Source organism: Cervus elaphus, chromosome 20 (genome assembly GCF_910594005.1).
Source record: "Cervus elaphus chromosome 20, mCerEla1.1, whole genome shotgun sequence".
Taxonomy (NCBI): Eukaryota; Metazoa; Chordata; class Mammalia; order Artiodactyla; family Cervidae; genus Cervus; species Cervus elaphus.
Genome location: NC_057834.1, coordinates 53,527,150 through 53,540,880, shown reverse-complemented (window position 1 = coordinate 53,540,880; position 13,731 = coordinate 53,527,150). Strand labels below are relative to the sequence as shown.

At 34.6% G+C, this 13,731-nt stretch overlaps 1 protein-coding gene across 1 annotated transcript in view; it reads right to left on the bottom strand.

Annotated features, from left to right (window-relative positions):
- Positions 1 to 13,731, bottom strand: part of RSBN1 (round spermatid basic protein 1) — a 39,788-nt gene that overhangs the window by 24,218 nt on the left and 1,839 nt on the right. The window contains exon 2 of the mRNA XM_043876806.1: positions 4,493 to 5,166. Coding sequence (XP_043732741.1) covers positions 4,493 to 5,166 — 674 coding nt within the window. The remainder of the gene's footprint in view (positions 1 to 4,492; positions 5,167 to 13,731) is intronic.

Below are 13,731 nucleotides of genomic sequence, written 5' to 3'. Positions count from 1 at the left end.
GAAAGATTCCACAAACACAAACTTTTGGTCAAAACTGTTATTTAGCCAATGATTATTTAAAACTTAATTTGACCTGAATAATCCTACAAAATTATAAAAATACTATATTATTAATATATGTGTAGTCCCTTAGATTGGGAACTCAACTTTACTAAATTATCCTGTTATCAACTTCTAAGAGATAAGTAATCAAATTTGAGAATCAGCTTCAACTGATATTTATCATGAACTTACCTCCTTCGGTGTTAAAACATTTGACTTTTTTTGAACAGTAAAGGAAAACAAGCACGTCCATGTGCATCCTAGCTTGCCTTCTACAATAATTTAAATACCTAAAAGTAACAGAAGCTATAATTTTTCTTGCACATAATAAAATCTACATTTGAATTTTACTTTCTCCGGCCAGAGCCAGTAAGTTCTAAAGTAGTACTTCTCAAACCTTAATATGTATATGAATAACCTGAGGGTCGTGTTAAAATGCAGATTCTGACTCAGAAGATCTGGGTAGGGATCTGAGAGTTTGCATTTCTAGCAAGCTCCCTGGTGGTGCCAAATTTATTCACAGAGCAAGTAGCAAGCTTCTTAAAAAAAAGCATAATTTACAATATTTAAATGGCCATTGTTTGCAAAGCACTGGTCTAAATATTATTTCCAATTAAATTCCTAATTAAGCAACCTAACACTTTTCTGTCCTTATCTTACTTGACTCCTAATATGGATGTGATATTTAAGCCCTTCATCAATTCTTAAAACGTAGAGAAGATGTACTGTAACCTTCCTTTTACCTCTCTTTCTTTTTGAATTCTTCCCATGTTCCTCATACATGTGGGTGCATCAAAGAATTCCATTCACAGCTTCATCTCTTCCATTTCTAATGATGTCCCTGGACCATCTATATGCTAATGGTCCAACTTCTGTATCTTAGGTCTAGATATGTCTCCCAGTCTAAGATCCACATATCTAACTATCTAACAGACAGAAATTTCTGTTTGTCTTCACAAGTAACTCAACATAAAATATCTCAAACTAAACTCAACACCTAGAAACCAACTTTTTCAATCCTGTATTGACTTTGTCACCACAGTCCACTCATTTGTCCAAACCGCATTTTAATACTCCATTCTTCTCCCTCACCAAGTGCAATTAATCCCATCTTCTAATTATTTCTCAAATTTCATTCCTTCTTCTCTAATGTCAATGTCAGTTTGGACATGGATCATTTCCAATCTGGTTACCATAGTAATCTAACCAGTCTTCTTGCTTTCAATCTCATTTTCCTCAATTTCACCCTTCACACTATTGTGCAATCTTTGCAAACATAACTTGATAGCACTCTGCTATTAAAATTCACTGATGATTCCCCACTTCCTCCAGGAAAAAGTACTTTTTTTAAGCACATCATAGGAAGTTCTTCACAACTCTGATTTCTGTCTCTCTCCAGTGTTAACTGCCCTTAACGGCCAGCATGTACTCTTACTATGCATGTCAAGCTATTTGGAGCTTCCTGAAGGTGCCCCACTCTCTAATGCCTCCGTATGTTTGCACAGGCTATTATCCATTATTCACTATGTTTAAAATGACCTTATTACACTAAGTAATCTTCTTTCAAGACTCTATTCAAGCATCACATGCTTTAAAATGCCTTTTCTAATCACTTTAAGTCTGAGTTAGGTAACACCACAAACTGTGCTCTCTCTATTACAGGGTTTTGCCTATGCATACCTCTATTCTAACACTTAAAACTGTATTATAATTGATAGTTTATTCATCTCTTCCACTAGGATTGGGCTCATCAATTAGTCCTTTTTAAGAACAGACTGTGCAGTACATAAGTTCTCAACAAATGTTTGCTGAATAAACTGTCTTGAAATATAGTCATGAATAATTATCATGGCTACATATTTAAACTATAAATAACTTCCATTAACTGTATCTCTAAGGTAATAAAAAATTTACTTCATTTTTAGGTTTAACAGAAATTCATAAGACTTAACAAAACACAGAATTCATAAGGTATTCACTTAATCCCCATTTTGAAAAACATTACAATAGCTTTCTGAACACTGTATTAAAGTGAGATATTTTAATTTCACTAACCACAATATTTAGACAAATAAAAGCGCTAGTTTCATCAGTGGGGGAAGGAGCATTGGTAAAACAATGCATCTGTCGTTCCGGTAGCTCAGGTTTGCACAGTTTCTTTCTGGAGGGGAGAGGGAGGCATGCTGCATGGCTCATGGGACCTTAGCTCCCTAGCCAGAGACTGAACATGGGCCCTCAGCAGTAAAGCACCGAGTCCTAACCGTTTGGCCACCAGGGAATCCCCTGACCAGTATTTCTACTTACTAGCTACATGACCTTCTTTTAACAATGAACATCTCCAAGCCTCAGTTTCTTCAATGAAAAACAGATAAATCTGCTTACCTATCTACCTACCCCCAGATTATTTCAAATAGTAAGATGTGAACATGAAAGCATTTCTATAAACCCCAAAGTGCTAAACAAATCTGAACTACTATGTGAGGTTCCATCCCAAGTGCCAAAAATTTCAGCTGCAAATTCATAGTTTCTCGGGCTATGACAATCTCCCATACCCACACCTCATCTCTCTCCAATGACTGAAATTCATAAATAAAGTGCCAGGATCACTGGAACACAAGACTTACTTAACAGCCCTCAATAACCTTAGGTGGTTGAAATGATTAATAATACCTGGTATGTTCTTAAAAAGTGGCTACTTTATTATTTTTTCAATGGCTACTTTATAAATCTCAAAGCAAATCTCAAGGTAAGTTGTTGGTACAGTCATTTAAATTTCAGCTCCATCAAAAAAAATTAGTTGGGAAGACAAAAATCAGCAGGGAATATTTAGAGATATTTTATTCTATTATTTAGACTGGGTACTGTCTATTGACATATATGCTTGATCCACTAGAGACTAGCTAATATGAAAGTTAAAAAAATCACCATTAGAAAACCAAGATATTCCCCCCACCCCAAGTTTCTGGCTTATTTCTCAAGTATGTTTGCTGGTCTATCAGTTAGAATAGAAAATTTGCTGCATTTTTCTAAACGAAAAAATTTATAAGAGAACATTAATTCTGCTCTCAGCAATATCCTTCTTTGTTAAATAGGGACTTAGGAGGATTAAGAACTATATTTAAGAGAATTATTTTCAGTCCCTTTTCCAATATTTATAAAAATAGGATTCCTTAACCTTCAAAGGGCAAAACTCCTTTTAAAAAAAAAAGAAAAAGAAAAAATAAAATCTACTACAAAAGTCAGCACTTCGGTACCTGATTGTGGTAATAAGGCCAAAATCCAAGACGAAGCCCTTTATTGCACATCGTGTTCCAACATCTTGGGCAGCCCCATCTTGCGACCTCTCCAGATTGGCTGCTCCTGCTCTCTCTACTGCAGAGAGAACTTCAATTAGAGAAATTCTGAAGCTCATAAATCTAAACTGGATACTCCCCTCATTGGAGGCATGGATGGTAAGAATCACTAAAAAGATTCAAGTCAGAGAAGGTTTCATATAAATCTAAGTGGCTTGAAACCACTATAATGCAGGTGGCTGAGAGTCTTGTGATGCAAATCTGTTTACTTAAAAAAAAATCTTAAGGAAAAGAATGGCAGCAAATTATTAGATAACCTGAAAAAAACAGGTTATATAATCATAAATCTCTAAAAAGTGAAAGTCTCCACTAAACTGGTGTAGAACGTATATCTGTAATACAAATTACAGCTGACCATTCATGTTCAGAATCCTTATGAAAAAAGCAAAGCAAGAAAAAAACTAGGACAGGTTATCAATTTTTTTATGCCTTAAAATAACTTCACTGAAAAAAATGTTTGGTTAAAAACCACTGGTTAGGAAGGAGAGGTTTCCCTGCTGACTTAAGCCTAGCTGCCCAAGCAAGGCTTCAGAATATGTCTTTACCTACTATAATGCATAGGCAGAAGGAGCAGAGGCTATGGCGGTCTTCCTAGTGACACTTCCAAGTCACATAAATGGGGTATGTTTCTGGGATAGACTGCCAACAAGTTACTGAAAGAAGAGAAACAAAAACAGCAAAACCCTGACAAGTAGGCAATGCCCTCATGTGTTTTATCATGACATAAAAGGTAAGTCTTAGCTAGTTACCCTGAGGCTACCAGATCTAAATCACATCATCCACACTAATATTACCCAATTTACAAAAAACTGGATTGGTTTTCAAGCTGGTTTTCCATAAAAATTTGTTCTACAAAAAAGAATGTAAGACAGGTATAAAGCGTTTCTTAGACCAAGCAAGTAACAAGCCACACCCCAAAGAATTTCAGCAGTTAAGATTTTTTAATTAGAGTTATAAACAATCTGAACCACCTTTACCACCATGAATTTTAATCAAAAGTGTGCCACTATGTGTTATGCAACAGAATGAAGTTAATAACTTTTTGAGGTACTGTAACCTGTGTTTACTAAATAATTTAACAACGATTTTTACCTTACCTGAGTGTGAAAATTTGAAATGGTGGTTGTTTCAATATCTTTCTTGCCCAGAATTTCCATTTTCACTGGAGTGTTGGGGAAATTAAAAGCAAAGTAGTCCAAGAAGTCTGGGAGATAAGCAGCCGCTCCATGCACTATTGCTAAGGCATAGTAAGCAGCGTTTTTCTCGTTTTCACTGAATGTCAAAGCAAGAAACTCCTCAGAAAATCTCTCCATCTCCATTGGAGACAAAAATGAGAGTTCATCCATGTAAGCGTGAAGGACAAGAGCACCACCATTGGACTGGTGTTCCTCATGAATAAAGTTGCTAAATTTAGTACCTGTTTTTAAGAAATTTCTACGAATAGAATGTTCCTGGTGAGTCATAAAAGGTGTTTGTACTCCTTGGGGTACCCGATATTCTTGCATGCCCAAATTTAATCGACACAGCTGTTCATCTTTCAGATACCTGAAGGACTCCTTATTAACTCCTGAAGTGCTATTTATTTGTCCTTGGGTGAGGATTTCCTTACTGATGCGGGTCAGGCCAGCACAGATGGTTTGTACTTCCTTATTGTACATTTTAAGGCGTCTTCCTCGCATATCTTCTCGGTGTTTCTTTTTCTTTTTCTTCTTTATTTTCTTCAAGACAAAATCATCAGCTCTCTGGGTTTTACCATTTTCATCTGGTGTTTCTGGCCACAATAATTAAAAAGAAGTTAGTTACTAGGCCTAGTGTCAACATACAAGCTTCTTAAGGTATGCAATCTCAAATTAAATAGCCTATTTTCAGTTTCTCCAAATTTGTCATTATAATGCACATGTTTATAAAATGAAACAAAGATCTTAAAATACAAAAATATTCTGGATTGAAGACTTTGCTAAATAATGCAAAGGTAAGCATATAACCTAATATGATTTATAATCAAAACTAAAGATAATTAAAGATAACTATCTGAATAATTTCACATATACCATACTGTATGGAGTATCTGCTCAGGAACTGTAAAATCTAAATCAAAGCTTGCCATAATTTGCTGTTTGTCTATAAAGCTACTATGATACATACTGGCAAAGCAAACAAGGACAAATTAAGCTGTAACATCATTCTGCCTAACAAACTGGTAAGTTTGGGGGGTGGCATTCTTATATACTGTTACTAGAAGTATAAACTGGTACAACTGTCATGGGGGGCAATTCAGTATCCCCAAAATGAATATGTACAAAGCCCTGAACATATTTATAATTCTTGGTCCCATAAACTCTACCCCAAGTAAAAATTACTCAAGAAAATAAGAAAACAATAACTAAGAAAAGACATATAAAGATATGCACGACAGTGTTATTTAGGGAATACCCTAAATGACTAACAACAGGATATGGATTAAACTCTAGCATTTACATACAAGCTCTGGTATTTAAACTCTAGAATTTACATTAAACTCTGGATAAAATACTACTCAACCATTATAAATTATATTATAGATGAAAAGAACTGACAAATTACAAGGTTATGAAATGCTTACATTGTCACGCTTCCAGAAAGCCTTCTCTAACAACTCGTCCCCACCCAATTTGGATACCTTCTCCTACTATATGCTTCCTTAATAACTGTACTTCCTCTATTATATAGAACTTACCATATTAATTGTCCACCTCTCCTCTAGACTGTAAGCAATACACATCTTATCTTTCTTTCCAGAGCATCTAACGTATGTATGATCTGATCATATTTTTATAAATATTCATTCAAACATTTATTAAGTACCCACTATATGCCAGAAACCCTTCTAAGCACTAGAGTTACAGTGTTGACTGAAACAGATCTTATCCCTACTCTCCTAGACCTTATAGTCTAGTTGGACTAGAAAGTAACAGTATGCTACTCTAGATGCTAGGGAAGCTCTCTTTGGAAGGTGACATTTAGGCTGAGCCCTAAGTATTAAGACAAGCTAGCCATATTTTCTAGGAAAATATTCTAGAGAGAAGCAAAAGACCTAAAGAGAAAAAAATATGACCAACCTATATATATTCTGTATATGTACAACACAAAAAAATATCTGAGAAATAAACATCAAGGTATTAATGGCAGTTATCTAGGCTGGTAGGATTATAAATGTCTATCTTTTTCTTTTTGGCTTATCTTTATTTTCTAATTTCTACAATAAATGTACATTACTTTTACAATTTGAAAAAGTACTTTTAATTTTTAAAGGATTATCACAGGTTGATAAACCCAAAATAAAATGGCATCTTTATTTACTAGTTGGAAAATAATACTAGAAAGAAATATTCAGGACTAAATAACAGGTATGGTCCTGACCATCTTTCAAGCTTGGAGTGGTATTTATTATATAGAATTTATCCATCCAAAAACTGTATTTCTGATGTGATACAGTAATTCAACGTTAAGACTGATACTCCAATTAATCCTACTACTAGATCCAGGTAGAACAAGTTCAATAGCTTTTACAGTAAAGAATTTACTTGGTATAATATGTAAATGACAAATCACACTAGTTAATACAAAACCATTCCAAGTCATCAGATACTACAATAGTTATAAAAACTTTCTAAAGAAAATATTTAAATGTACACGTTAGACTTTGAAGTGTACAGATACCAAATGACTTGCAGTCTGTTTAACAGAAATAAAAATTTAACAAAAATAAAACCTTTCATTTGCAACCATCACTTATGAGTAAACTGAAATCATATATCAAAATATAATGTAGTTAAGATTGTTTAAAGTTGCAAAAGAAAAGGCCATCTTTTATATGTAACGAAATCTTGGAGAATTCTTAAAATACTTAGTAATTTATATTTTTTACCAAATAAAATTAATCTAATACTTTTCTCATATATCAAATCAGTAATTTGGGCAATCCTCCCAAGCAACCAAATGTAAATGCCATTAAATATAAAGGTTAGACCAATTTTAAAATAGTTATCTAATTATCCTCTGCTAAATGTTTTGGCAATTTCACAGGAAAAAAATAAAAAGAAAAAATACCTCTGAATAGGTCTTGTTATTTTAAGCTTCAGAGGAGGCATTTGGTATGCAGAAGATGAATTATGACCTAGATCTGCCACTGAAATTAACACCAAGAAGGAGCTGCCTTGATTGTAACACATTTTCTATACTATCAGCTTACCAATGGTATTTCTATGATGGCCAAGTCTCTGTGGGTTTTATTCCAAAACTCATTTATATGAGAACCATTCAATTAGTCCAACACAGTCCATCTCAAAAAAAACCACTGCACAAGGAAATGAAAAGGGCCTGAAATTGATTGTGATCTCATATTTCAACATAAAAGTTTAAAATATGAAATAAATGTCAATCTCCTCACTAATCCTATTTTTCAAATTTTGATTCTTATCTAAGGCTCAGATAAAGAAAGCCTGCATTTACAGAAAAATGTGAGACTACCTGCATCATACTATGAATTTTCATGAATAAAATTTATCTTTGCATTATTGTGAATGGCAACTAATTAAGAATAGCATACATACACAAAATTGTTAAAGGTTATTACAGGAAGTTAGTCACTGCTGCTTTTAGAGAATGATACCAAAGCTATCTTGCCTTGCATTAAAAATGCTATTTAAAAGTCAATGTCTTTGCAATAACTGTATCAAATCAATGTTATGTACCTTAAACTTACACAATGTTATATGCTGATTACGTATCAATTTTTTTTAAAAGGGCAATGTCAAAGTCTTCACAATCCTTCCATTTCTATTAGAGAGTTTTTAGTTTTCCAGAGAACATATTCAAGTGTAATTCCCTACAGCAGAAAAGTTATTATTTATTGTCATCAGATTAAAGAGAAGTATGTAATGCTACAGAGGAAGATATACATTTGAGAGATAAATTGCTGGTTATCTTTTAAAAAAGGGCATTATAACTATAGATTAATACATGACACTATCCATAAAATCCTTATATATGCTAAAACCATTAGTATATTATCAACTATTAAATAGTACCATTTATTTAACATCACTACTGAAAGCTTTCATTAATGCAAAAAAATTACCTTTTCACATTACAAAATCTAAATTCATCAACACCATTCTTATGCTTGAATTATAGCTTAGAACTGAAAAACAGGCAATATCCTCAATTTCTAAAAATCATGGTGGATAAGCAAAAGCAAAACAATTATAATTTTTTTAATATTTTACTAATCATAATAAAGAATAAAGGCTAACTTTCTCAAATAAATACTCTTCGGTCTTACTAAAAGTTCTTCCAGCTCCATATAAAAACCTTACTCAAAAGGAAAAACAAAAAACTGCAGATTTGGAAGGCCATCATGTTAGTAATCACTGTACACTTAATAACACTGCCTTGCTTTACCCACAACCCCTCTAATTATGGTGTTTAAAAATGATTGGCTAGATTTGAGTCCCTGTCCCAACACTTCCTAGCAGTATTACCTTTGCAAGTTAATTTCTTTGTATTAATACCGTTTCTCATTGGTAAAATAGGAGGAAGTACAGTATCTCCTCATAAAATCAGTGTGCAGAGTAAATGAAACAAAGCATATAAAGTATTTAGAATAGTTCCAAAACATGACAAATACTCAATACATAACGCCTCTGGGAAATCTCATAAATTTCCTTAAACTTTAATTTTACCACATAAAACATTATTAATACTAGTATCTATTTCAGAGTTATGTAAGAATTAAATGAGACAATGAATATAAAGCCCTCATTACGGTATCTGACACACAGTAAGTCCTCTCAATGCCTTTATCACTTTCATAATAATATTTTATAACATTCCTTGAAATAACTGGTAATAATTCTGGGATATCAAAACTAGAGCTAGTGGTGGGCCATAGAGAATCACATAAAAAGGGGAGATGTCTCTGAAAGAGGGAAGAAAACTATTATTCATTAAGTGTCTGCTAGGGATCATGTATGTTTATCTCATTTTAATCTCCAAACCAGTGAAGGAGATACATAAATTCTTTTTACAGAGAAGAAAACAAGAGCTTGAAACAAGATACATTACTTCTGCGTGTGTGCACACTCAGTCGTGTTTGACTCTCTGACCCCATGGACTGTAGCAGCCAGGCTCCTCTGTGCATGGAATTTTCCAGGCCAGAATACTGCAGTGGGTTGCCATTTTTTTCTTCAGGGATCTTCCCCACCCAAGGATCAAACCCACCTCTCCTGCGTCTCCTGTGCCACCTGGGAAGCCCATGTTACTTAAGTCACAAAGGGAACAGGTGGCAAAATAGATTTAAACTCTTACCTGTCTGACCCCAAAATTCTTCTTTCTGCCTTCTCTCTCCCTATTCTTCCTAGATGATAAAATTATCAAACTACAATCAACAGACCGGAGGTGGCCTGGAAGAACCTCCAATAAATGGAACATCACACAGTCAAAAAATATTTTACTGAGTGCCCACTACATGATAATTCTCCATAATCACAAAAATAACATTATTAAGGTTATGTAAATATGTCCTTAAAGGCTTCTTCGCCTCTCTCTAAGTGAGTCAAGAAGCGTGTCAGTCCCTGAAGGTACTGCTCTGATGAATGAGATTGTCTATCTACCCCAGTTCTCTGTGTGTGCTGTGCTGGGCTGTGCCCAGTCTTTCAGTCATGTCTGACTCTTTGCGACCCCATGGACTCTAGCCTGCCCAGGCTCCTCTGTCCATGGGGATTCTCCAGGGAAGAACACTGGAGTGGGTTGCCATTTCCTTCTCCAAGGGATCTTCCCAACCTAAGGATTGAACCTTGCATCTGCTGCATTGCAGAGATTCTTTTACACTAGGGCCACCTGGGAAGCCTGAGCAACTCCAAATGTCTGAGTCAAAATTCATAATTAACTCATACACAAATTTGGATTGAGTACTGTTGGACTGGTATGCAGAAACGTGTCTCTTAGCTGAATGGCTTTCTTCAGAGATCAGCAAACTTCTACAAAGAGCCAGAAAGTAAGTCTGCAGGTCATACTGTCTGTCCCAACTACTGCCTATTCTACTACAGGGCAAAAACTCTGAATGTATACAATCCATCTGAATGAGAAGAGTGGTGTTCCAATAAGATTTTATTTCTGGACACTGAACTTGAATTTCATATGATTTTCACATGTCATATATTTTCCCCAGCCATTAATATGTAAAAACATTCTCAGCTCACAGGCTGTACAAAAATAAGCAGTGGAATTGATTTCTGACAAAGGTACAGAAGTAATTCAATGAAGGAAGCACAGTCTCTTCACCAAAAGGTGCTGGAGCAATTAGATATCATAGGCCAAAAAAAAATGAACCTCGACCTAAACCACACATATTATACAAAATTAACTCAAATGGATCAGAGATTCAAATGTAAAAGTTGAAATTAAATAAAACTTTTGGAAAAACAGTAGAAGAAAATCTTTGGGACCAAGGTCTTGGGACCTTAGATGTGACACCAAAAGTATAATCCGTAAAAGAAAATCAATACATTGAACTTCAATAAAATTAAAAATATTTGCTCTCTGAAAGACACTGTTAAGAGGATGCAAAGACAAATAACAGAGTGGGAGAAAATATTTGCAAACCATTATTCTGATAAAAGATATACATATCTATAATATATGAAGAATTCTCAAAACTCAATAATAAAAAAGCCAAAAAATAATAATAAATTAGAAAATGGGCAGAAGACACAAAGAGATATTCTTACCGATGAGACTATATGGACAGCAAATGATGGCATGGAAAGATGTTAAATATCACTAGCCATTGGGGAGATGGAATGATGAGGTATCATTACACATACTAAAACAGTAAAATAAAAATAGTAACAATACCATATACTGGCAAGGATGTAGAGAAAGTTGATCTCTCATACATTGCTGGTGGGAATGTAAAATGGTACAGATATTTCAAGAAATAGTTTGGCCATATCTTCGAAAAACAAAACCTAAATATACATTTGCCAGCAACTACATTCACAGAGAAATGAAAATTCATGTTTACACAAAAACCTGAACATGAAGTTCACAGAAGCCTTGTTCAAAATGGCCTAATTGGAAACAACCAAAATGTCCTTCAACAAGTCACTAGTTAAGCTGTGGCATATCCATACCACAGAACACTACTCAGCTATGAAAATAAGTGAGTGAGTGATACATACAACTTGAACAGACCTCAAGGACATGCTGGGTGGGAAAAAAATCTCAAAGACTGCACATTATATATTCCATTTATGTAACATTCTGAGAATGACAAAATTATAGATATGGAGAACAAGTTAGTGGTTTCCAGGGACTGGGGAAGGTGAGGAGACACAGAAGTTTTAATATTACAAAGGCAGAGCACAAGGGGGATTTCTGTGGTGATGGAATAGTCCTGTACCTTGATTGCAGTGGTGGTTAAACTAATCTACAACTGTTAAAACAGCACAAAATTATACGCACACCATTGCAACAATGTTAATTTTTCTGGAGTTGATATTATATAATAGTTACGTAAGATGTAACCTCTGGAGGAAATTAGTGTAGGGTAAAGACCTCCCTGTATTATTTTTGCCATTTCCTGTGAATATATAATTATCTCAAAATAAGTTAAAAGAGTTCCCGAAAATCTGAGGATAAGGGAAGATACAGTTCTATAAATAACAAGGGTCAAGCAACTCTCCTTATTAACCTTAGAGTTGTTTCAAGGACCAAGCATGACAAAAGAACAAAAAGCAGTTTTGACAGTACCTAAGAACAGCCAGACACTGTTTTAAGTGCTTTCTACACAGTGTCTCACTTAAGCTACAAACAATCTTACAAAAGAAATATACCTCAACCTTATTTTACAGATAAGAAAACTGAAACTGAAGGAGCTTAAGGTAATTTGTCCATGGTCACACAGTAAGTGGTAGAGCCATGATTTACACTCAGATTGATTCCAGAGGCATGCCTCCAGCATACTATACCAAGTACAAAGATATTCAGTGGGAAAACAAAAGGTATCCATCAAAGTGTGCAAAAGCCTGGATTAAACAAAGGTTAAACCAGTTTATTTTCTGTAAGATTCTCAGAACTTTTAAAATGTCAGTGTGTGTCATGTATCTAGAAGGTGATTGTATTGTTTTTCCCCCAATGTATCTGACCAGGGAACCTTTCCCTCCAGAATATATAACCCAAGTCTCATTCAAAAGTCAAATTGTTTAAACTACAGTTATTGTGGTGATCATTTTGCAATGTACACAAATACTGAATCATTACTTTGTATACTTAAAAATAATATAATGTTATAGATCAATTATATCTCAATTTTTTAAAAAGTTAAAATGTTTAAATGACCTCTCCATAACCCACTTTCCCTTCTTCACATATTGGCAAACCACAAATGCTTGGAGCTGCACTGTACAATGTGGTAGCCACTAGCTGAAAGGAACTATTTAATTAAAAAATAATTAGAATTAAATAAAATTAAAAATTCAGTTCCTCAGTCCCACAAGCCAAGTCTTCAAGATTTGTTTCAAGGGCCACATACTAAAGGCTACCACACTGGGCAACACGTTTATGGAAAACATTTTTATCACTGGAGAAAAGTTCTGGGAGGTAGCACTGGGTTAAAGGTTTGTTTTTGTTTGTTTTTTAAGACACGGCCTCTGCAATTTTCGGAGACACACACTGTGTATTATTACACATGCATTTGCCACTTCCCCCCATAAAAGGGGGTGAAGTCAGAAATTCTAAATGGAACTGGGTACTGTCACTCCGATGCCAAAGAACAGGGAAAAGGTAAGCAAAGAACTGGAAAAAATGAATAGCAATATAAGAAAGCAACACCATGCAGCTGGAGAATGAGGCCTGAACTAGGATTCAGGAGATCTGGGTTCTACTCCCTATTATGCCAATGATTTTTAAAAACTTTTTGGTACTTGTTACTAATTAACTGGGACTATATTAGACAAGTCTCTTCACTACTTTAGGCCTGGGTTTTCACTCTTCTACAATACAAATTTGACTTGGATAATCTCTAAGAATCCCTCTGGCTCTGTACAATTAAAACCCACAAAAACACATATATACATGAAATGAAAAAGTGAGAAATAAAGGTAAAAATAAAACAGAGCAAGATTATTGCATACTGGTGGTGGAAACTGGCATTCCTGTCGGTCTGGCACAAGTTCTATTCCTCAGGATAAGACTTAGATACCACCAAAGGAAGAAAAATTTAATTCAATTCAATAAAAACTTACTGAGCAATAATTTGCATCAAACTGCAGCATCACAAAACAAACTAATTAGC